At 59.3% G+C, this 24,311-nt stretch overlaps 2 protein-coding genes across 10 annotated transcripts in view; one reads left to right on the top strand and one right to left on the bottom strand.

The window, feature by feature from the left end:
* IFT140 (intraflagellar transport 140) overlaps positions 1-24,311 on the bottom strand; it is a 113,163-nt gene that overhangs the window by 15,581 nt on the left and 73,271 nt on the right. For all 5 annotated transcript variants that reach the window (XM_017858307.1, XM_017858301.1, XM_017858302.1 and 2 more), the window contains 7 exons: positions 5,001-5,178; positions 4,297-4,487; positions 3,658-3,753; positions 3,210-3,342; positions 2,978-3,121; positions 2,262-2,390; positions 1,951-2,133 (listed from right to left, as the gene is read on the bottom strand). In XM_017858307.1, the coding sequence (XP_017713796.1) occupies positions 1,951-2,133; positions 2,262-2,390; positions 2,978-3,121; positions 3,210-3,342; positions 3,658-3,753; positions 4,297-4,487; positions 5,001-5,178 (1,054 nt within the window). The remainder of the gene's footprint in view (positions 1-1,950; positions 2,134-2,261; positions 2,391-2,977; positions 3,122-3,209; positions 3,343-3,657; positions 3,754-4,296; positions 4,488-5,000; positions 5,179-24,311) is intronic.
* Positions 11,781-24,311, top strand: part of TMEM204 (transmembrane protein 204) — a 16,984-nt gene continuing 4,453 nt past the window's right edge. For 2 of the 5 annotated variants that reach the window (XM_017858351.1, XM_017858350.1), the window contains exons 1-2: positions 11,781-12,778; positions 20,664-20,819. In XM_017858351.1, the coding sequence (XP_017713840.1) occupies positions 12,499-12,778; positions 20,664-20,819 (436 nt within the window). In that variant the 5' untranslated portion in view covers positions 11,781-12,498. Of the gene's footprint in view, positions 12,779-20,663; positions 21,639-22,509; positions 22,830-24,311 lie in introns of those variants that run through there. The other 3 variants (XM_017858347.1, XM_017858349.1, XM_017858348.1) reach the window with 3 other exon arrangements.

Consider the following 24,311-nt stretch of genomic DNA (forward strand, 5'->3'; position numbering starts at 1 on the left):
GAACTCCTGATCTCAAGTGATCTGCCCGCCCCGGCCTCCCAAAATGCTGGGATTACAGGCGTGAGCCACCACGCCCAGCTCTCATTTTAAGAAAAATTTTGGCCAGGCGCGGTGGCTCACGCCTGTAATCCCAGCACTTTGGGAGGCCTAGGTGGGGGGATCACAAGGTCAGGAGATCGAGACCATGCTGGCTAACATGGTGAAACTCCGTCTCTACTAAAAATACAAAACATTAGCCAGGCGTAGTGGCAGGCGCCTGTAGTCCTAGCTACTCGGGAGGCTGAGGCAGGAGAATGGTGTGAATCCAGGAGGCGGAACTTGCAGTGAGCTGAGATCGCGCCACTGCACTCCAGCCTGGGTGACAGAGCGAGACTCTGTCTCGAAGAAAAAAAAAATTTTTTATATTCTTGAGAATATGTCTTAGGCCAGGCATGTTGGCTCACGCCTGTAATTCCAGCACTTTGGGAGGCCAAGGCGAGAGGATCACTTGGGCCCAAGAGTTTGAGGCCAGCCTGGGCAACACAGTGAGACCCCCATTTCCACAAGAAAAAAAACAGTAATAACTCACAAATATATATGAAGTAATAACACATTTATATGAAGAAAGAGAATATGGCTGGGTGCGGTGGCTCACACCTGTAATCCCAGCACTTCGAGAGGCTGAGACAGACAGATCACGAGGTCAGGAGATTGAGACTATCCTGGCCAACATGGTGGAACCTCGTCTTTACTAAAATACAAAAATTAGCTGGGCATGGTGGCACGCACCTGTAGTCCCTAGTACTTGGGAAGCTGAGGCAGGAGACTCACTTGAACCCAGGAAGTGGAGCTTACAGTGAGCTGAGATTGCGCCACTGCACTCCAGCCTGGTGACAGAGTGAGACTCTGTCTCAAAAAAAAGAAAACAAAAAGGAAAAAAGAAAAAGAATTCTGTCTTGGAGGTGTTTCCATCTCAGTACGCTGGGGGCTGCCACATGCTCTCTGCTGCATAGACGCCCACAGTGCTGAGGAAGCCCTGGGGATTGAGCCGGCCTGGTGACAGAATGAGGGCCAGTGTCCTTGCTGCGTAAACCGTCTGCCGAGCACGCCCTGTGCACACGCCACTCACACGTGCGGCAACGTGTCTGTCAGGATGAACTCTCAAGGGAAGGGGAGGCTGGGACAAGGGAGACCTTGTCTTGTGGTAGGTTCTGCCTGCTGTGTTCCACAGGGCCTGGGTATATCTGCTTCCCATGATAATCCAGTAGGTTTTCTCACCTTTTCACCCTTAATAGCCCAGTAAAAAATGGCATCTCTGTGAATTTTGATCTGTATTCCTATCATGAATAAAGCGAAGCATTTTATATTTGGGAACCACCCATATTTCCTTTTGAATAAACTGTTCCTGGCCAGTCACAGGGCTCACGTCTACAGTCCCAGTGCTTTGGGAGGCTGAGGCAGGAGGATTGCTTGAGCCTAGGAGTTCAAGACCAGTCTGGGCAACATAGCAAGACCCTGACTCTATGCGAAAACTTTTAAAAACTTAGCTGGGGATGGTGGCCCACGCCTGTGTCCCAGCTATGCAGGAGGAGCGAGGGTTGCTTGAGCCCGGGAAGTTGAGGCCGCAGTGAGCCACGATGGCAACACCACAATCCAGCCTGGGCAAGAGTGAGACCCTGTTTCAAAAAAAAAAAAGGCTAAGATGGTAAATTTTGTGTTATGTGTATTTTTACCGCCCCCTCCCCCCCATAGGTGAGTGTAATTCCCTGTGTATGATCTGATGCCAGCATGAAGGATGGCAAGTCTACACTCATGGACCTACTGGGTGTGCCGTACGTGAAATCCAGGGCACCATAGCCTTCCTCAAGAACTCATAACCAAGCGAGCAGCCATTCCCACAGCCTCTGGGCACAGGGGACCTGAGCCATGGAGCCTGCGTGGAGCCGAGCCCAGGCCCCGCTGGCCCCGTACCTTCCTGGCGGCTAGCAGCAGCTCCACTGCCCTCTCATACTGACTGTGCTCGATGAAGAAGTCGGAGCAGCGGGCCAGGAGCGCAGGGTCTGACGTCTCATCCAGGTCCTCTGCTATGAGCTGCAGGGCCACAAACTGCTGGGTGGCAAAGGCCAGCTCCAGGGCCTTGGAGAAGTGGCCAGCCTGCGGATGTGGTGGGCTCTGAGCAGCTGCCCGAGGCCTGGGGGCCCGAGACCTCGGAGGCCTCGCACAAGCAAAGGCCCCCTGGCCTGCTGCCCTCCCCAAGGCCCCCACCAGTGGCCGGCCCTCACCTTGTGGTACAGCATGACCGCCCTGTCCATCTGCATGCCCTTCTCCTCATAGTATCGGGCCGCCTCGATCATGTCCTCGGGGGAGCTCAGCAGGGCCAAGTTTATGAGCTGGTCGTCCAGGCTGTTCTCCTGCAGGCAGGGAGGCAGGGCCCTGAAGCAGCTCCCACTGGCTTCCCCAGGCCCACTGAGATTCTGGAATGTGCCGGGTGTGAACCCGCCCCTTTACTTTGATATACTGCTCAGCGATCTCTGCGGCTGTGGGTTTAAGGAGCTGATGATTTACTAGGTTTGTCTCTGAGGATTCTCTGATGCTCTGGGTTCTGTTTCACAGAGCACTGCAAGAACTACCTGACACGCGAGATGCTTCTCGAAGCAAGAGCCCGGGCTGGGACATTTGTGTGGGTGCAGAATGCCCAACAGCTTTCTAGGAAGGGTCTGCTGTCTGCAAGGCCATAGGCCGTGAGCCAGCCTCACACCCACTCAGGAGCCCTGGAGCCTGGGAAGCATCTGGGGACAATGCTTTGCAACCAATGTCAGAGGGGAGCGGCCAGGGGTGGGCGGAGGGTGGGCGGGTGGAGCGGTAGGGTGAGGAGTGAGTGGCAGACACCGGCCAGACCACGTGTTGCTGACACGATTCTCTCTGTCCATTTTTCCACTTGAAGCTGTCTTCAGAGGACCTCGAGAAGCACCGGCTCCCCACTCCGGCCCCGTGGTACCTTGCACAGGCGGATGGCATTCTTGAAGGCATGCGCCCGGGTGTAGAAGTGCACCGCCTGCCCCACCTCCTCCTGGCTCTCGTACTGGCGTGCCAGGTGGTAGGAGGCCGCTAGGTTTCCTGTCTCGTTGGCGATTTGCACAGCCTAGAAAGACAAAGAACCCAAAGATGAGACTCGGTGGCCTTGTGTCTGCGTCACGTCCGCCTGGCTGGCTCCCCTGCAGGGCCCTCACCTTCTGGACATTGCCCTGGAAGCAGTGGATGCGGACCAGGGAGAAGTGGTCCTGGGCCAGTTCGTAGTAGTGCAGCGCTGCGTCCATCTCGCCCTGGCTCTCCAGGTACTGTGCCCACCACCGCCACAGGGTCCTGTGGGCAGCCCCAAGGCTATGGGTTCTCCATCCGAGTCCTGCTCCAACCCAGAACGGCCCCCACCCCGCCCCTGTGCCACTCTTAGAGTGCATGTCACCTGACCTGCAAACAGGCTGGGCCAAGAGTGAGGAGCCTGGGCTCTGTCCAAAGGGAGGGCCCGGCTCAGGGCCCTGGCAGACCTCTGAGGAGCCGGGGGGACACTGCCCACTCATGCAGGAAGCACAGGAAGGGGAGCTGCCTGAGCAAGCCCTGGGATCCCCGCAAACTTCCAGGATGGAGTGCGGTCCCACCAGCCCTGGTAGGAGCACTCACTCATCCTTCATCTTATTCACATAGAGCTCCAGGGATGGCAGGTCCTCCGACAGCATCCTGGGCACTTCGAAGCGGTGAGTGTCCGACTTCTCGTAGCTGTGAGAGGAGGAGACAGAGGTCCTGGTTCCCTCCCATCCCAGCCCCGCGGGAACCAGATGGGCTGAGAGGCAGCGTTGGTGAAATGCATCAGAGCGACGGCCCTTGGGGTGTGGGCTCCCAGCCTGCAGCTCCGCGGAGCCTGAGCACACATGGCCAGGAGGCAGTGGGGGCTTCCTGCACTGCGGGGGCCCGGGAGGCGGGTCGCCCATCCGCATCTCAGGAACAGGTCTAAGAGCAGCTCCCCCTCTGGAGAGGGTGGCATGGGTTCATCTGTCCTCAGGAGATACCAAGCCCATCTGTGCTCAGCAACCGAAGGACACACGTCCTTCTCCTGCCTTGAAACCCGGGTGGCCCAGGACAGAAGGGGCAACCCCACGTCTCTGAGACTCCCAGAAGCTTCCTGCCAAGAAGGCGCCACCTCCCTGAGACAGACACCTCCTCTGAGAACCTCCCTGGCCACCTCACCATAGCACACACAGAGGCCTCAGGAGCCAGGACCATCCAGAGAGACTGGGAGGAGGCCGCGAGGGCCGCACTCACTAACTGAGGGCCCGGCTGCAGTCGGCACTGGCCTCCAGGTGCCCGGCATAGTGGTGGTAGGTGCTGCGCAGGTGCACGCGGTCGTGGCGCTCGGCTACCTTGAGGGCCTTCTGCCACTGCCCTGCAGCCTGGTAGAACTTGTTCAGGAGGTCGTAGCGCTTGCACTTCCTGTACAGCTGCTCGGCGTCCTCCTGAGGAATAAGGATGGGCAGGTGTTGTGCAGCCTCCGCAAACCCATGCTTCAAACACACTGTTCCACGCCAGGCCACCGGTCACTGCAACTTCCCACACTGCCAAACACACTGACACAGGGGGCTGACACGGGCAGAGCAAATGCCACACACCCACAGGGCATCCCTGTCCCACAGCTGGAGAGTGAGATGCACCACCAAGGGGTGGCCCCACCTCCCAGACCCCCCCCACAGAAGTCCCGTGTTCAGCCCTGCTGACCTGGGGATCTCTTGGGCGCTCTGTTCCAGACCCGCACGCCTGATAGGCACACACCCTGGAGAGCCAGCAATCACCTAGCCTCTACCCGCCTCACCTCCACTGCAGCCGTCTGCCCAGCTCTCCTGGGCCATGCCTCTTGGCTCTGCCCTCAACACTGCAAGCTCAGGCCGGTGGGCATGCCTCCTCCTTCCCCAGGGGGCTGTGGCTGTGGTAGGCATGGTGCCTTCCCACCCACCCCACGGGGCGCCCCTCACCAGCATGCCTAGCTGTGTGGCCAGCACGGCCACGCGGGCCTCCAGCTCCGGCTCCCGCTCCGCCTCACGCAGTGCTCGGGCCCCACGGGCGTGGCCCATGTTCCCCAGGCACACCTTGGCCACATCCAGCCGCTGGGTCTTCACGCACATGCGCGCCATGTTCTCCCAGACGGCCTCACTGCGGGCAGATGGCGGTCTGTAAGGCTCCTGCCCAGCACCTCAGGGCCCCCTGGCCCTACGGCCGCTTCTCTTGGGGCAAGTAGTCATCAGGCACAGCCACCAAAGGGGCATGAGGAGGGGCCTTCACCCATCAGCTCCGTCCCTGGTAAGGACTGCAGGCCATGCAGAGAGGTGCCTGTCATGAGTCCCACGGCCTCTCCAACCCCAAGAGGCAGGGACCGGGTCCCACTAAGAGACAGAAGGACCTCTTATGCAGGTCACCAAGTTCCTCCTTTTTCCCGGCTCTAAGCGGCTGTCTGATCAGGAAATGTGGGCTTCCTGTGTTGCTTGCACACACAGGACCTGCTCTGAGACAGAGCCTCCTGCTCTCACCTGGGCCCGGGACTGCAGGGCCCCTGGTAAACCAGCCCCGCACAGCAGGGACCCTCACCTGACAGTCTGGCAGCCACAGGGTGGAGCCTGGGGGATGGGGTGCAGGGCCCAGACCCTGACTCAGCCCTGGAACCTAGAGCCAGGCCTGTCTCCCCAGGAGAGGGTGACCCAGCCTATGCAGGATTCTGCAGAGCCCTGGAGGTCTGCCGAGCAGAGGGCCCCGAGGACAGGCCTGCAGACGGGCTGATCAGTGGGACACGGGGGACAGCACCTTCCACCCCAACCCTGTGCCCCACTCTCGGGCCGTGAGTTTTGTGTGTGAAGGAACAGGGTGCCAAGTGGGCAGCTGCGTCAGGGCACAGGTGCAGGGATGGTGGAAGTCACCCTGCCTCTTTGGGTTTTTTTGTTGTTTAAGACAGTGTCTCCCTCTGTTGCCCAGGCTGCAGTGCAGTGGTACAATCACAGCTCACTCCAGCCTCAACCTCCTGGGTTCAAACAATCCTCCCACCTCAGCCTCCCCAATAGCTGGGACCACAGGTGTACGCTACCACGTCCAGCTAATTTTTCATATTTTTCGTAGAGACGGGGTTTCGCCATGTTGCCCAGGCTGGTCTTGAACTTCTGAGCTCAAGTGATCCACCTGCCTTGGCCTCCCACAGTGCTGGGATGACAGGCATGAACCACCGCGCCCGGTCCCCCGCCTCTTCGTGAGGCTTCCTGCATTCCTCCCCTGCTGGCGCTGATCCAGGCAGGACCGGAAATGACTGAGGACTTGGTTTGTGTCGGCTCCGGGGAAGGCAAAGGCTGATGACGGCCACCCTGGGGGGATACGACGCTGCATGACAACTGTGTGTCCGCGTGTGAGGGGGGCACTCAGCCAGGCCTCCTGGTGGGGCTGGGCGGGAGGTGGGTCCAAGGCTATTCAGGGAGACCCCTCCACAAGGGCCCTTGGGGCCGGGCTGGCCTGCGGCTTCAGCCCTGACGTGGGCTCAGGGCCTCGGACAAAGGTCCTGTTCCAAGTCACAGTTCAGTGTGGTCACCGAGCAGGGACAGGGAGAGGATGCACTGGTCACTTCCTGAATCTCTCTCCTCTGCCACATGCACCTCCCCTGCGAGCCCCCCACAGCCACGCACACACGTGCATGCGCACACACATGGACGTGCACACATGCACATGCACGCACGCACATGGACGCACGCACACGCACACACAGATGCACACGCACACACATGCACGTGCATGTGCACACATACGCAGGCACACACGTGCGCACACACGCACATACTCCCACAAGCACAGGCAGCACACCCCGCGAGTGGCCTCGGAGCATCCCCACCCAGGCCCACCCTCGCATTCCAGGCTGCTCCCTGCAGATAAGCCACAGCCCAGCCCACAGTCTTGGCAGGGCAGCAGCCCTGCAGACTCCCTGCTGACACTCCCTGCAGGCCACTTTTAGGACTGGAGGGACCAGTGCCCACAGAGCCCCAAGCCCGCTGTCCTGGTGAGTAAGAGGGGCTGGAGTGCGTGCAGTAGGGCATTTTCCTAATGGCCTTGCCCCCGTGAGGAGGAGAGGCCCAGGAGGACATCCAGGGAGCCCAGTCCCACCATGGTGCCTCTGTCTCCAGGAGGTGTGGGCTACCCACATCTCAGGTTCCCCAGCTCCCATGGAATCACAGGGCAAATGGCTCCGAGATGGCAGCCCCGGGCAGGCTCAGCGCACTTGCGTCTGAGTCTGGGGGCTGGAGGTGGGTTCCTGGGACATGCCCTGTGGTGGTGCCTGTGGCTGCAATGCTGCATAGCCAGGTGCCCGCTCCTGAAAGCCAGCGGGTACTTTGTGCCTGGTTTTACATGTACTTGGGTGAATTCCATGGATGTGTTCCACCACCCAAGGACGCGGGGCGCGGAGGTGCGTGTGTCTTAGCAGCAACCGGCCCAGGCAGCCCTTGCTCGTAGGTTTATGTGGCAACACGTGCCAGCCCAGCCCAGGGCCCCTGCCGCGTGGCATAGTCATGCCTGGAGCAAGGAGAGGGTGTGTCCAAACCCACGGGCCAGGCCCTCGTGGGGGTGCCAAGCGTCTGGGGGCCGGGAAGTGAGCCTGCCTCCCTACCACTGCCATTTAGACCCATGGGTGTAAAACATGCGTGTCCTCTGATGGCCTCACATGGGGCTCCTCGCAGCGCCTGGGTGTACCCACTGGCAGCTTCCTGGACACTCAGTCGGCGCTGTGGTGAAGGTGACGCCGGGCGCATGGGACCTCAGGGAAGTGCCCCAGGCAGCAGCGTCCTGATCTCCGATTCGCGCTCCTCAGTCTTTTAGCTTCAGAACTGCCACCAAGAGCAGCACAGGGAGAGGCCTGAGCACCCGGCCCACCTATCCCCCAGACTGTGCTGCCTTCGGTCCTCCAGAGCTCCAGGCAAGAAGTCACATCTTCACACTAAAACAGCAGAAAACCAAGTCTTGTCTTTCTCCTCCATCCTGAGGTCCTGGGTAAGTCCACGTGGAAGGACCCATGGGTGTAAAACTAGTTTATAAACGGCTCAGACACAGCTGCCCCATGCTGAGACACGCTTCAAGACTGGGGGTCCAGGTCTCCCCAAAACACTGCTGGGCCTCACCCGTCAGCTAATGATGCATGTGGAGTGCAGGGGTCACATCCGAATCTCAAAAGAAACATTGTGTTCTCACCGCACAGCTTCCAATCAGTTCTACAGATCGGAGGGAAGGGATGCTACAGCTCCTCCCAGACTTCTCATTTCTCTAGCGTCTGGGTGATGGCGGCACTGGGGCCTCAGTGCGTGAGGCATGGTGGCTGCTTCATAAACAGCACGTTGTGAGACACGCAGTCCTTTTTATTCTCCTGTCCCAAAAGATTTCACGACTGGAATCTTTTTTTTTTCTTTGAGACGGAGTCTCGCTCTGTCACCAGGCTGGAGTGCAGTGGCACGATCTCAGTTCACTGCAATCTCTGCCTCCTGAGCGATTCTCCTGCCTCAGCCTCCCGAGTAGTTGGGACAACAGGCACGCGCCACCACACCCAGCTAATTTTTGTATTTTTAGTAGAGACGGCTTTCATCATGTTGGCCAGGATGGTCTCAATCTCTTGACCTTGTGATCTGCTCACCTCGGTCTACCAAAGTGCTGGGATTCAGGCATGAGCCACCGCGCCCGTCCCATAACTGGAATCTTTAAAAAATCTTCTGTTTGTGCACACGCTGTCCCCAGGCCCAGGTGTGGGGCTGGACAGGGCTGGGACCTGCCTCTATCTGCCAGGTGTGGCTCCTTTCCTCTCCCTTGTCCTGAAAACAACTGGTTCCTTCTGTCCACATCCAATTGCAGTGGAAAATCACAAACAAGCAGAGGAAACTGGCAGCCGACTCGGGGCTCAGCCGGGCTCCCCTGTGCTCTAAGCGCCCCATCTCCCCCATGTGGAGGCCACCTGTGGGGAGCGGGAGAGAACCCGCAGGTCAGCCTTGGTTTTGCTCTGGCTCCCAGGGCCCATGTGTGACCGAGGACCCAGCCAACACACCATTAGATGCCTGCACTTCCATGTGCCCTGTCCCGGGCATTAAGTCTGCACCATGTGGGGCTTGGAGAAGCATGTGCTGGACGTGCGGCTGCCAGTAGAAGCTGGACACACCCTCCCACAGTCCCCTGCCTGCCAGGCCGAGACTGCTGGGAGAACCCATGGGAAGGGCGGTCGCAGACCGGCCAGAAGCGTCCAGACCCAAGCACTGTCTGCAAGCTCCTTCCACAGCCAGCCTCCTGCTCTGGCCACCAGCAAGGCACCAGCCCTGCGTGATTCCTGCCTCCTCTCTACAACGGCCGGCCAGGGCTCTCGGGACAACCTTGACTCCGGTGTGGGGTTCTGGGGTTTTGTGCATCTGACATGAATTCCAAGAAGTAAACACCCTCTTAGTTCCCATCCAAGCCTTGAGAATTTCCTGTTGTCCCGGCCGGTCTGTGGAGTCACCCACATCTGCACTTCATCAGCCCCGCAAAGCACTGGAACCAGAAGCAGATGGGCAGCAGGGATGCAGCCTTCAAAGGGCCCTACAGAAGCTCTGCTGAGACCACCCTGTGTCAGGACGAGGGTGGCTGGCGGAACAGCGGCTTGACGATCGCGCTTGCCGAGGCCGCCCCCTCCCTCCATGTCCTTGTTCTGTGCTAGAGCTCCCTGTTGGGTTTGGGAGCTGCAGACACACATGTGGGAGGGAGCAGTGGGACTCCACTGTGACCAAGACCCCAAGCAACAGGGAGAGCAGGAGGACATGATGGGCTGGGGGGAAGCCCACAGCCCATCTGCGAGTCCCCTTAGTGGGAGTCGCCCCCGAGAGCCACAGAGCCTCCCAGAAGGGTCGCTCTTAATTTAAATGCTGCTCCCAGGCCTTCTGCCCTCCTGCGCCCAGCCTCCCACAGCGCCAGGAGTTAGAAGCAGCGTGATGGCTGAGGGCATAGGGACCTGGAGCACCCCAGAAGTGCCAGAAGGGTGGGGGCCGATGCTGGCCTCTGCGAACCAGGACTTCCGGAGGTACTGTCACCGTGTGGGAGCACGGCTGTGGCCTCCTCCCCACTCAACCTGAGGAAAGGACCAGAGGGGGCCACTGAGACAATCAAATGTGTCCTCTGGGCTCTGAAACCCAGCACTGGCCTTTTTGTTGGAAGTTAGCCATTTGAAGACTCCCAAAAGATAAATGGTTTAGTTAATTAAGGAGGAAATAAATTCTTCCCCCATGGAAACTTTTGGGAAACTTCCCTTTCAAGGCACCGTTCTGCACTGTGTGCTTGGGAACACTGAGTGTTTGACACGGCACCCCCTGTCCACCTCCGAGGAGCAGGGTACAGGCAGGAAGGGATGGGGACATCCCCCCGGGGCCTTCTGAGCCACCCAGGAGAGTGGGGGCTGCCAGCACCAACGTGCCCCGCGTGCCCATCCGGTTCAGGGGGCCAAGAACAGAAACAGAAACAGCAGCTTTTCCCTGGGCACAAGCCAAGGAAGAAGAGAAAGCAGAAACCCGACGGCCGCATCTGCAGCGAGCCCCCGGGGAAAACCCCACCACGGGCAACGTCCCTCAGGAAGTGAGTGGAGAAACGTCTCTCAGGACCCAGCACGCACCACGGGCTGGAGAGGACGGAGCTGCTGCCTTTCTGAACAGACACGGGGCGTGTGGGGAACCCTGCTTCACCTGTGGATATACAGAGCCGCATGCCAACATGTGAACTGAGACTGCTCCCAGGAAATGGCAGCTCTCAGAACTGCCCTGAGCCAGGGCCCCACGCACGGGCAGTGCACGGACAGGAAACGGTCAAAGTTCTGCTGTTACCGTGGGCTGGGAACAGGACTCTCTGTCCCAGCCCTGTCTTGGGCGTGTGCCCGTGAATGGTTTGCATGGATGTGGGATACCTGCGTTCACGAAGCTTTGGACCCTGGGTAGGGTGGGAATCCCACGCCGGGTTTGGGGTCTCTGGAGATGGGACAGAGTTTGAGACCCTCTCGCAGTGTCTGCCCAGCGGGGCAGAGTAATTCTGAGCAGAATAGACGAAGACGCCTCCGAGCTCTCTGGCAGCATAAGCTCTGCCCGAGCGCCTGACCACTTACAAGGTGACCTGCCTCGTCCCGTCCCCAGCTGTGGGGGTGACCGTTCCCATCAACAGCAGAGGTGGCCTAAGCCCCACGTGACATTCGCCGTGTCCCAGGCCCCACTGACAGCCCCACCTGGCATATCCAGAATCCTACCCTTCTTGCCACCTAAGAATGACCTGGCCCCGAGGTTCTCCAAGTACAGGTCCCTGGCCCCACAGGTCTGGGTGAACGTGCTCCCTCCAAGCACATGCGTCTCTCCCCTTCCCAGTGATCCTGTGATATCTGCCCCCCTTTTGAGGGCAGCATTCCGTGACGGGGGCAGGCCTGGAACATGGGGGCGGGGGGACGCCTGTGGTACCTATGGGACTGGGAACACAGGGGCGGGGAGAGGTACCTATGGTCCTGGGGTATCTATGGTCCCGGGGCAACTGGACGGCTGGGGTGTGAAGTCCCCAGGGTAGGCAACAATCCCCCAGTACCCACCGGCCTCCAGGTCCCGGGGGCCACCAGGCTCAAAAGCAACAGGCGAGACAAGGGGTCTGGCCCGCACCCGGCGTCCCTGGCCTGTCCTCTGGGACAGGAAGGTGGGGAGGGCAGCAGGGGGTGGGCCTGGAGCAGGGCCTCAGAAGTCCCCCGGCCTTTCCCATCAGGAAGCACATCCTGTTGGTGTCTGGCTGCCGCGGCAGGGCCGCTATTTGTTGCGGTTGGCTACGCCCTCCAGCTCACCAAAAACAGCCTCAAAAACAATCATTTCCTCTCTGCTGAGAGCCAGGGAAGGCGAGCTCTGCGCACACGGGCGTCCCTGCAGCAGCCACTCGCTTTCCAGGACCAGCCAACTGCCCTGGAGGCATCTGCACAGGGGCCCAGGAGGTAGAGAGGAGCTGTGAACCCGCTCCACGCTGGTCACCCTGCCTGGAGCCTGGTGCTCACGGCGGGCTGGTGCTAAGAAGCGTGGCCCGGGCTCGACTCCCACTGCTGCCAGCCTCCCGAGTGACTCTGTTTTCCACTGCTGCAGGCGAGAAGAGGCACGCACGGCGCAGGCCGGCCTCCGCTTCCCAGGAAGACGGCGCACTCCCGGCCCTGGGTTCTTGCTGCTGCCCACCCTCTCCTCCCTGGGATGGGCCCCGAGGCGAGCAGCTTCAGCACAGGCCTGGCCCTGCTCCAGGTGCAGGAAGGAGGATAAGGCTGGGCCGAGAGGCGGCTCACCTGGACCGTCCCATGGGCCTATGCCCGCGCCGCCCCGAGGATGAGCGGTGATGTCCTCTAGCCGCCCCTAGCAGCGTCGGCTCTCCCTGGACCCTGGACGTGCGGCTGCGAACTGGGACTTGGCTTTCTCTGGATAAGTGGCGGCACTGGCGTCAGCGATGACCGTGCAGAGACTTGTGGCTGCGGCCGTGCTGGTGGCCCTGGTCTCACTCATCCTCAACAACGTGGCGGCCTTCACCTCCAACTGGGTGTGCCAGACGCTGGAGGACGGGCGCAGGCGCAGCGTGGGGCTATGGAGGTCCTGCTGGCTGGTGGACAGGGCCCGGGGAGGGCCGAGCCCTGGGGCCAGGACCAGCCAGGTGGATGCACGTGACTGTGAGGCGCTGGGCTGGGGCTCCGAGGCGGCCGGCTTCCAGGAGTCCCGAGGCACCGTCAAACGTAAGTCCACTTGTTTTCCCGATGCCTTCAACGTGGCCGAGGCTCGAGGGCACACAGGAGATGCCAGGCGCGGATCTGATGAGCGGGTGGGGAGGCCTGGCCCCTGCTCTGCCCTGAGTGTGGCCTCTGGACAGGCAGGAGTGGGCACTGGGTCTCCCAGGGAACCAGGCCCCACAGCCCCCTCTCCCTGGCCAGTGGCAGCCTCACACACCCCTCCTGCTCAGTGCAGAATCTGCCTCCAGCTCTTTTACACAGGAATTCATCTCAGGCATTTGGGTGGCCTCTCTGCCGTTACGCATAGTTAAGAGACAGGTATATTATTAATCAACTCAAGGAAAGGCATTTTTCCTTGGTTGAAAACAATTATTATGGCTGGGCATGGTGGCTCATATCTGTAATCCTAGCACTTTGGGAGGCCGAGGCGAGAGGACTGCTTGAAGCCAAGAGTTCAAGACCAACCTAGCCAACATAGTAAGAGACCCTGTCTCTAAAAATTAAAAAAAAAAACAAAAAAACAAAACAAAACAAAAAACCAAAAAGACTGTTTCTTTACTCATGAGTAAAATGAACAAGAAATGAGTAAAATAAACAGAAGTTTAAAAATGCACGGATGACTTCTAGCTTTGTTCTCACAGTTGTTGGGGTCTTTGAGGCGGACAGCGGCAGAAGGAGATCCCGAGGGATGGGTTTCAGATGGGACACTGGAAAGGAGACGGACAGGGAGGCTGGGACACTCAGAAGGGGACAGGGATGCTGAGTGGTTGCAGAGGAGAGGAAGGGGCTCAGAATGATGTCACCACGCTGTGGGGTTTGAGTGGCAGGTGTGGGGCTGCATACATAGGAAGTCGCTTACAGCCACAGTCATCTCAGCAGTCACGGCCTGGGGACGCAAGTCTCCCAAAGGCCAACTCTCTAAAACTGCCAGCAAGGTTTTGACTCGCAGACACCCCAAGTCTCTGCTGCAGAGCGCCACAGGCTCAGGGTTGAACGCACCTTCTGCTCTGAAGACAATGCTGGTCTCTGAGGTAGTGCCTCCGCTCTAGGCTCTGGAGGGAGTCTCGGAGTCCTGGGGTAACACATACCACATGTGCCTCAACCACACAGCTCCATCCCCAACCTGCCGCACTCAGAACCCTCAGCGGGGAACGTCATCCCCATTTCATAGGCAAAGAAACCGAGGCTTTGCAGAAGGCATGTGGCGAGGATGAGGTGCCACGAGGGAATTCAGCGCCCTTCTGTCCACTCGAAGGCCCTCAGCTGCACTGCACAGCCTGGACTGGGCACCTCCTCTCACGTCCTTCACCAGCAGGGACCAACAGCCGTCTTTTATTTTATTTTATTTTTATTTATTTATTTTTTTTGAGACGGAGTCTCGCTCTGTCACCCAGGCTGGAGTGCTGTGGCCAGATCTCAGCTCACTGCAAGCTCCGCCTCCCGGGTTTACGCCATTCTCCTGCCTCAGCCTCCCCGGTAGCTGGGACTACAGGCGCCGCCACTTCGCCCCGCTAGTTTTTTGTAGTTTTAGTAGAGACGGGGTTTCACCGTGTTAGCCAGGATGGTGTCGATCTCCTGACCTCGTGATCCGCCCGTCTCGGCCTCCCAAAGTGCTGGGATTACAGGCTTGAGCCACTGCGCCCGGCCAACAGCCGTCTTTTAAAAAGATCAAAGCCTATGAATAACTTCAAAGCTTTCACCGGCTCTCAGAACCCGGTGTCCTATGGAAAGCCCGAGACTTGGGTCTCTGCGTGACTCAGGCCAGGCGCCCTTCTTCCAGACTCTGCCTGCTCTGCTGAAGGAGCTGCAGCCCCGTTACTGTGCTGAGCCTCTCGCGGGGGCAGCGGTTTCACGGGCCCTGGAGGTGGGGCCGGGTGTTCGTGTGCTTTGGGACCATCACAGGCATCCAGCCTGCAGAGCACCCCCCGCTGGGGGAGGGAGTTCCCTGCCGGCCCTTGGCTGCAGCTCTGCACCTCCAGGCCTCCTAACTGCTGCCACCAACACCCACATGTGGCCCAGGCAGCCCAGTCTCATGGCAGTTGGGAGCCTTGGCACCCCTCCCTGTTGCTACCTCTTGCATTCCTCCAGTCACAGGGCCGCGTGTAGCCTCTGGGGCGTTGTTTGCATCTGTCCCAGGTCCCCGGCTGTCCACTTGCTTAGGCCTGGTCACCTCAGGCCAGCAGGACACACGAGCCCCTCACAGAGCCCCCTAGACAGCCTCCTGCTCACCTGCCTGCGTCTACTGCTCCTCCCTGAGCCCTGGTCAGCCCCTTGGACAATATTCACAACATCCTCCTGCAACTTGCACGGCATCTGCAGGTGGCTGACCCTCAGCGAACCTGAGCAGCGAAGGTTTGTCCACAGGAGGGAAACGTCATGGAAGCTCTTTGTGAACGAGACTCAGTTCAGGAAAAGGAACAGGCTCGATGGGTAACTTTTCTTTAATTTTTAAATTTATTTTGAGACGGAGTCTTGCTCTGTCACCCAGGCTGGAGTGCAGCCACCACATTCCCCAAGGCTCCAAGACAGGGACGCACCCAGCGTCTCCCTTGGCCGTGCTGGTGTCTTCCTCCTGCCTCTCTCGCCTTCTCCTTCACCAACATCCATCTGCACTGGTGCTCACCTCTCCAAACCCATGTGTTGTTCTCCCACGGGGTGGCCCCTCTGTCCACACAGCCCAGCAACATTTGCTGCCCCCACTCACGTGCACCCGTGTCCCCAACCTGGTGAGGGGCTGCTACCTGCCACCACCGCACATCAAGCCAGCCTTCCTGCAAAATCCTGCCCCATAACCTAGGTGGGCCTGGAAGTAAGCCCCGGAGAGGGGCAGCAGCTCTAGCCTGGCCACCCCACTGAGTCCGGCCAGCTCCTAGCATCTTCCTTCATGCCTCGGCCAGTGTTCCTTGTAAAATCACGCAGCACGCATGATGGGCTGCGACCCTCTGTGCTGTAAGGCTGGGTGCTGGTTTGCTCACAATTCCATCCCGAGAACCAGTCTAGGGTCAGGGTGGGGCAAGCCAGGGAAGGCAACGTCACACTGCGTGCCTCCTCACGCAGGCCAGGGAAGGCACCGTCACACCGCGTGCCTCCTCACGCAGGCCAGGGAAAACAATGTCACACCATGTGCCTCCTCACGCAGGCCAGGGAAGGCAACATCACACCGCGTGCCTCCTCACGCAGGCCAGGCCATCCTCGGGGTTTCCGGATGTCGCTGAGGTCCGCGTGGATGTCTCCTGATGGTTCTGTGCCCCCAGGCCCTGCCCCATGGAACACACGGAGTCAAAATCATCCAGCGCTTGTCACTTGCAAACATCAGCAGGGGCCTGCCTGAGGGATGGGAGATGCGCCCCGGACATCCTGAACTCTGGTCAGGGCAAACAGGGCTGGGCCCAGGGCAGAGGGGCCTGGTCTCGATTTCATCCAGGTTCAGGCCCTCCTGTGGCCCTGCCTGGGGTGTTCTGTGGCCTGTGGTGAGTGGGATTTTCATTACGGATCAGGGGCTGTCTTTCCCTGTAAGGAGCTTGGGGGACCAGGGAGGCCTGAGGTCCACCTCACATGCCATATCAAGCGCGGGTCTCAATTTCTGCTCTTCACTTCATCTTGTTTTGGACATTTACTTCATCGCTCTGTGTTTCGAGCGTTCTGTCAGGCATCTGCAACAAAGTGGCTCGGGAACAGATGACGGTATGATTGAATCTTGAGGCAGGTGAGCTGGAGCCTGGCGCTAAAGGGGAGCCCCACCCCTCTCTCCGGTGGCTCCATGTATCTCCGTCACCACGCACGCCCCGCCACACATCAAACGGGCATGTAAGACCCTGCCTGAGTACAGGTGGAGGACAGAGCTCCCGGGCTTCAACCCTGCTCGGCCAGGACCCAGATGAACCACGTTCTGACCGACATCTTTAAAAGTCAGAGGCTACCACGTGGGGCCACACATACAGGCAGCACCACGGGAACCCGTAACACGCCCGAGCTGTGAACGCCAGCTCTAAACAGCATTCTTGGGGCAGGCGGGAGCGTGGCTCAGACAGGAAGGCTCGGTCAGGAGTGCCTCCTTCCTGGCAGGGCGGTGGGTCTGTGGGTACCGCTGTGGTGAGCCACGCACCCTGGGGACTCGGAGGCTGCACAGTGGCTTGTGGGGCGTGGCTGCTGCACAGAGCCCCTGCCATGGTGTGTGGCACAGGGCTGTGCCTGGAGCTGCCAGGAAGGAAGGCTGGGAGGCCAGGGGCTGAGGGCGGGAGGACAGGTCAGGGGTGCGTCTGCACATTCCCAGCTCCCAGGAGCCTCGGTCACTCAGCCTCACCACAACTACGCGTGCAGCTGTGCCTGGTGCTTAGGCCCACCTCGGTCATGCCATTCCGGGCTATGCTCCTCCCGGGGCAGCCCTGCACCCCTCCTCCCCCTTCATTCCGGTCTTTCCTCCCCTCCAGGGCAGAGCTCAGAGCCCTAGGCCGGGAATCTGAGCTGCTCCTCTCTCGAACATAACTTGCTTGATGTTTTAATGCCTCCCTCATTTTGCAATGTTTAGAGAAGCAGAGGCTTCTGGACGGAAATCATTGCCAAGACAGTTAAGAGCAAAGATGGCACAGCACCGTGCCACAGATCCCGCTGGAAGGGGCCTACAGAGCTCACACACATCCCTAACGCGTGGACAGGACGCCCTCAAAATGCAGGCCTCGCTCCGGTCCCTGCAGGCTGCACGTGGTCACTGGTCGGGGCTGGCTGTGGAGCCCGCGGGAGCAGTCAGGGAAGTCCTGCCAGTCGGCCGGAGCAGTGTGTGACTGAACCCTGGCTCCTGCTGGTCCCACCTGCACAGGCCCTGGGGCAGTGAGAAACCCAGGGCAAAGGCACCTCAGGCCTCAGCAAGCTGCACAGTGCCACGCCGCCCCACACCTCAGGCCTCAGCAAGCTGCACAGTGCCACGCCGCCCCACACCTCAGGCCTCACCAAGCTGCACAGTGCCACGCCGCCCCACACCTCAGGCCTCACCAAGCTGCACAGTGCCACGCCGCCCCACACCTCAGGCCTCACCAAGCTGCACAGTGCCACGCCGCCCCACGCCTCAGCAAGCTGCACAGTGCCACGCCGCCCCACGCCTCAGCAAGCTGCACAGTGCCACGCCGTCCCACGCCTCGGGCCTCACCAAGCCACACTGTGCCAGTGTCGCCCCATGCCTTGGGCCCCAGCAAGCCACACAGTGCCAATGCCACCACACGCCTCAGGCCTCAGTAAGCCACATGGTGCCAATGCCACCCTATGCCTCAGGCCTCAGCAAGCCACACGGTGCCAGGTTGAGGTCAAGCACATCTCTGCCGTCCTCTGGCATTTCCAGTGCTGTGGGCTCTGCCCCTTCCTCCAAGCACTCTGGCCCCCAGCTGCCTGTGCCCACGCTGAGCCAGGTCCTCACCTGCTGCCAGGCTTTCCCGCTCTCCCTACGGGGGACCCTTGGCCACCAGGCTGGCTCTCAGCCCCTGCGTCTGTTTCTTCTTTTGAGAGAACCTTGCGGAAGTGCTATGGTTTCTAACTCTGCAGTTACTTTAAAGATGAAAGAACGTGAGCTCTCAGTTACGTGGCAGTGACGCTCACTGGGGCGTCTGTTTTGCTGCGAGAAAAATGAGGAGAAGCCGCTGCCACTTCCCACTGCCCTGTCAGTGGTGCCCGCCTGTCTGCGGGCTGTCAGTGGTGCCCACCTGTCTGCGGGCTGTCAGTGGTGCCCGCCTGTCTGCGGGCTGGCAGTGCATTCGGCTCTCCCCCTTGCTGGCGGAAGCCTCACGGTGCCACGTACCAGCTACTCAGACTCCTTAGCAGCCTGGGGGTCCCCGTGCCCCAGGGTCCTTCATGCCTCCACTCCCTGTGCAGTGCCCTCACGCCCTGGAGGCCTCAGGGATGGGGGTGCCTCCCAGGCTGTAGCAGGCACGCTGGAAAAGTCTGGAACCCAGGAAGGAGAGCTCCCTCCGTCCCGAATGACAGGAGGGGTGCTGCGGAGGGAAGCAGCCTGAAATACAGTGGGTAGGATGGGGGCCCTCCGTGGCGAGGAGCAGTGTGCCTCCAGGGACACCGGGATGCTGAAAGCCTAGACAGACCATCCCAGACACCAGCTCAGCCGGGAGCCAGGGTCAGATGTGAGTGCCAGGGCAGCGCCCAGCCCAAGGGCCAGGTGGGAAGCAGATGCCTCAGCTCTGGAGTTTTCAGGTTATTCTGTGACTCCAGACTGCATTTCAATAAATGTTGAGGTTGAACCATGTGGAACTGCTAGTACTGGCTATAGTGGTTCCAATGGATACTTCTAACCACGTAAACACTCGCGAAGTAAAGCAGCCTGCACCTCCCTCCACCCCGAGTCTTGATGCCAGCGTGCCTGCCCCGTGCATGCGTGAACCTCGACAGCCTCCCCTGCCGGGCTGGCTTCCCACAGGCACCCTCTGAGGGGGCAGCTTGAGGATCTCCCCATCCCCCTCTCGGCCTCCGCCCAGGACACACAGCAGTCACCCTAGACGCCGGCACCTTCAGGACTCAGGGAGATTCTGCTGCTCCCTCAATTCTGGTGTCTGTGATGGATGCGGGCACGGGGACCCGCTCCTGAGCGATTCTGGTGTCTGTGATGGATGCGGGCACGGGGACCTGCTCCTGATTGGCGAGACTGTTTCCCTCTTAGACTCCTGCATCAGTTACCTGACGAGTGCCCTGAAATTTCAAGGCAAGTCGTTTAAAAAGGTGCAACTGTTTTCAACGACTTAGCTTTGGGAATCGAATTTCCCAAATATTGTTCAATCGAAAACAAGGCATGGCGATGACAAGCTGGGGACTCCGTGGGGCTGTTGTTTCACGTGCAGCCCAACTCTGGGCTGAGTGTCCATCAGCACACACACTGTTTGCTCTGCAGCACGCGGGGGCTCTGGGAACACACTGCTTCACTATCACGTCATTTGGGCCTCTGTGTAAGGTTTTATTTGTGGGAGAACATTTCTCTGCTACAGAAATGTAACAAGCCCTGGTCCCCGAGGGCAACAAATGCACCTCCCTCTAAGGTTCACCCACAGAAGGCTCCGTCTTCCCCTGACCACATGTCCATATGCCCTGCCTGCCTGGTTCCTGCAACCAGGGTATAGGTGGGGGACAGAGAAGGCTAGGCGCAGACCTACTGTGAGTGGGGAAGCAGGTCCTGACTTTAGCCGCTGAGTGAAGGATTTGTGGCAGGAGGTACATGGCGTGGGGGTGCCCGGGCCCCAGGGGGTGAGAGGGTCAGGTGGGGCGCACTGGTTCAGACCCACGTCCGACCCCTGCTCAGCTCCTTGCTGGTTATGAGGGGCCCAGATGAGCTGCTTCTCCTCGGGCCCAAGTCCCCCAGCTGCTGGGAGGAGGAAACACAACCATGGGCTGCTTGGGGGTCGGGAAGCTGACCACGCAGGACAGCAGCCCCGAGGAGCCGGCCCCACGGAGGCTCCGGTCAGGCAACACCCTTGTCTTGGATGCTGTGAGTTTAGTGAGGGGCCTGTGAGGCAGACAGGGAAGCCGGTGTTGCTGGTGGGGCTTCCCCTTCCCACCTCCACCCCTATGCTAGCGCCTTCAAGGGTCAAATCAAGCAGAGAGGAACAGCTGTCTCAGGAAGACAGAAACAGCAGCGTAGCGCCCGTCCCTGCAGGGATACGACCACTGCAGCCAGGCCCGGCGGCTGGGATGCACCTTTCCGATCAGGAAGACGTGGGACCCAGGGCTTGCAGGCAGGTGAGGGGAGGGCGTGATGCTTCCGGAAGGCTCTGCCCAGAGGAGGCATGGCCTGTGCTGACTGTCCTTTCCAAGTTAAATAGAGACCATGAAAGTGGTGTGATGGCTGGCGTGGTCTCTGGAGCCCACCTGCGCTCACCACTGTCTCTCTGTTCTTGGCCTACAGTGCAGTTCGACATGATGCGTGCCTGCAACCTGGTGGCCACGGCCGCGCTCACCGCAGGCCAGCTCACCTTCATCCTGGGGCTGGTGGGCCTGCCCCTGCTGTCACCCGATGCCCCGTGCTGGGAGGAGGCCATGGCCGCCGCGTTCCAACTGGCAAGTAAGTACCCGGGTGGGCGGGGCCACCACGTCCTTGCCCCCTGTGGCCTTCTGGTGTCACAGGAGGGTTCTGGGGCCTTGGGTGGCCTGGGGGGAAGCTGCAGGCCGTACCTCTCAATGTGTGGCCACAGACCACTGAGAAGCCCCACGGAGCATCCTCCCTCTCCACGGGCTGCTGTGGGCAAGAATGATGAATGACAGAACCACACCCAGGCCAAGGAGCAGGGAGGCTGCCACCACCTGGCGCGGCCTGGCGTGTCTGTCATGCCCTTTTCCACTTTAAAGGCCGAGGCGCTTTGCTTTCCTGAGTCTGTGGGGTCTGACTGCTGACTGGCCCTTGTGCAGCCCACATGGGGTGGCCTGGGTCCTGCCCCTTCCTCAATGCTGAGGCAGCTGGCGAGGAGCAGCCCCTGGGCAGAGGCAGAAGGGCCCATGCCTGGCCCCGCCCTGTGCCCCTTCCCACCTAAGAGGCCTAGAGCAGGTCAGGCCTAGGGAGGCCAAGGCCTGTGCTCTGTTATAAACGCAGCTTCCTAGGACCCGCGTGGGGTCAGCGCAGGCCCTTTCTGTGAGCAGGACAAGACAGAGTGAGGAGAACACGCTAGCACGTTCCACACACCCTAAGCCGACGGTGAGGGGCCTGCACGAGCACACGCCATGTGCCTGGCTCAGACACAGACGCAGACGGCACGACCATCACAAGGACCCTGGCTTCCCTAAGCCACTATGCGAGTGGGGGAGGAGGCCCGGCCTTGCAGGCGAGGGGGCCATCGCTGCTCAGAGCCTCCTCTCAATGCTCTAGACCCAACGCCCTGGGACAGAGCTTGAGAAGACCTGGCGTCGTAGAGGGTGACAGTGATGAGGTCGTTGTAAATGACCTATGGAATGGTCCTGCAGCGTTCTAGACAAGTGGTGGAGCCACAGCAGTGTCCAGCCATGACCCCCAGCGACCCGAGGGGCTCTGCTGGTCTTCTGTGGCTGACTGAGAGGTGTGAGGACCGCGGGCACCTGCGGCAGGCTCAGGTCTCCTGCTGCTCACTGGGACAGGTCAGCCTGGTGACCGCAGAGACAGGGACACAAAGAAAGCGAGCACGTCAGCCCATGGCTGAGCGTGGCCAGCACAGAGCTGCCCGCACCCTCCTCCTCCTCCTCCTCCTCCTCCTCCTCCTCGGGGCCAGTGCGGTATTCTGCAGGTTGCCCTGCAGCTCCCACAGACGAAGTGGCAGGAAGTCCAGAGTGAATCATTCTAGGAATCATGATCCTGGACCCTTATCTTTCTTGAGAAATACAATTTCCAGAATGAGGCTGACAGACGGCGGGGGCAGGTATTCCTGCACTGGAAAGTGCCCCAGGGCGAGTCAGGCCGGGCTCTCTGGGCGCTATTAATAGCATGGTGTGATAGCATGGTGTGGCCTTGGGCAAGTCACTTCCCCTGGCGGACAGGGGCGGTAAGGGAGGGTGCCTCCAGGCTTCAGTGGAAGAGCACAGGGCGTGGAGCCCGGAACTGGAGCTGCGTCTTGTCTCCATCACCATCCACGTGGGGTCGGGCGGATTACTGAGCTAACATGAGCCTCTGCGTGCCCAATTTCGAAAAGGGTAATTTCTGCCCCCACCCAGCTGATTGTAAGAACGAATGAGACAGGCACGTGGGACGGAGGACTGACTCTGCCTCCTCCCCTCCTGCATGACTACAGGGAAAACACGAGACTCTCAACGAGGTGCCCAGGCTAGGAAGGTTCCCACGGGGCCCTCTGCTGACCCAAGGGCCATAAAACAGAGAAGTGGTTTTCCTGTCTCACTGAAACGGCCGGTCTCTACCGCGTGCAGAGATTGGCAACCCCGTGGCTTAAAGAAGGAAATGGAAGATTTTGAAAATGTAATTGGAAATGCTGGGTCTGAATAAAGATATTTTGGTGGCATACAGAAAGCAAAAGCAATAGTTTTTGATTCTGAAAATAACTCCTTCGAGTAGGATAACCCAATGGATCACCACATTTCTTTTTTTTTTTTTTTTTTTTTGAGATGGAGTCTTGCTCTGTCGCCCAGGCTGGAGTGTAGTGGCGCAATCTCTGCTCACTGCAACCTCTGCCTCCTGGGTTCAAGCGATTCTCCTGCCTCAGCCTCCCGTGTAGCTGGGATGACAGGCATGTGCCACCATGCCCCGCTAATTTTTGTGTTTTTAGTAGAGACGGGGTTTCACCATGTTGGTCTGGCTGGTCTTGAACTCCTGACCTCAGGTGATCCACCTGCCTCAGCCTCCCAAAGTGCTAGAATTACAGACGTGTGCCACTGCGCCCAGCCAGATCACTGCATTTCTTTTTCGTTTTCTTTTTTTGAGATGGAGTCTCACTCTGTGGCCCAGGCTGGAGTGCAGTGGCGAGATCTCGGCTCACTGCAAGCTCCGCCTCCCGGGTTCACACCATTCTCCTGCCTCAGCCTCCCGAGTAGCTAAGACTACAGGCGCCCGCCACCACGCCTGGCTAATTTTTTATATTTTTAGTAGAGACGGGGTTTCACCGTGTTAGCCAGGATGGTATCGATCTCCTGACCTCCTGATCCGTCCGCCTCAGCCTCCCAAAGTGCTAGGATTACAGGCGTGAGCCACCACGCCCGGCCCAGATCACTGCATTTCTTAATAAATCTCCTTGAAACTCTTGTTTAGAATTATTAGGACTACGGTGGATTTGGCATGTTGAAAATGACAGCTTACTTCCTACAAAATCTTATTTCAGGATGAGATAGTGTTTCCAAATTTATTTTAAAAACTCACACATGGGGGCAAGCAGCCTGATGGACTACACTGAGCTGCCTTGCAGCACCCCCGGGGGACGGGCTGGAGGCTTTCGGAGGCCTGTCCTGGTCAGGAGGGGTGATGGCGGTGGAGGGACTGTGCTCCAGCACTTCTGACAAGGTTGGACCAGGCTCTGTTCAACAACCGCCAGAACAGCGGGCACCAGGGCGAGGGCCAGCAGCACCGAGAGGGCCCTTGGTGTTCCGGCAGCTTCTCTTGCCCCCACAGGCCGCCTCTCCCCCTCAGTGTCCAACCATCACCCCTAACAGGTCTGTTTTGCCCAAAAAGGAAATGCATTTTGGCCCTGTTTAGACTTGTTTCATTGACAAACAGGACAGAGAGGAGCTATGTGCCTTTCTTCTATCATGCTGCTAATTTTAGAGTCGGGTTTTTTTCCTGTGCTCGCGTCTGTTTTAAACAGTCAGGGAGAGACTGAAGGGCGCCAGGATGTCCTGTCACAGGACAAGGAAACGCCTGCTATTACCTGTTATGCAAGTCAACCTCGATCTCAGGGCTTGGCAGAGGTGGGGCGGGCAGTGAGGAGAGAAGATGCTCATGAAACGAGGAAAAGTACATGGAATAATGGGGAGGCTGGAACACCCTTGAAAGCCAGAGTGCAACACACTGAAAGAAGGGCTGCTGGTCAGCTCGAGAGAGAGGTGACAGGGCCTGTGCTTTTTTTTTTTTTTTTTTTTTTTTTTTTTT

This window comes from Rhinopithecus bieti, unplaced genomic scaffold (genome assembly GCF_001698545.2).
Source record: "Rhinopithecus bieti isolate Rb0 unplaced genomic scaffold, ASM169854v2 scaffold_47707, whole genome shotgun sequence".
NCBI lineage: Eukaryota > Metazoa > Chordata > Mammalia > Primates > Cercopithecidae > Rhinopithecus > Rhinopithecus bieti.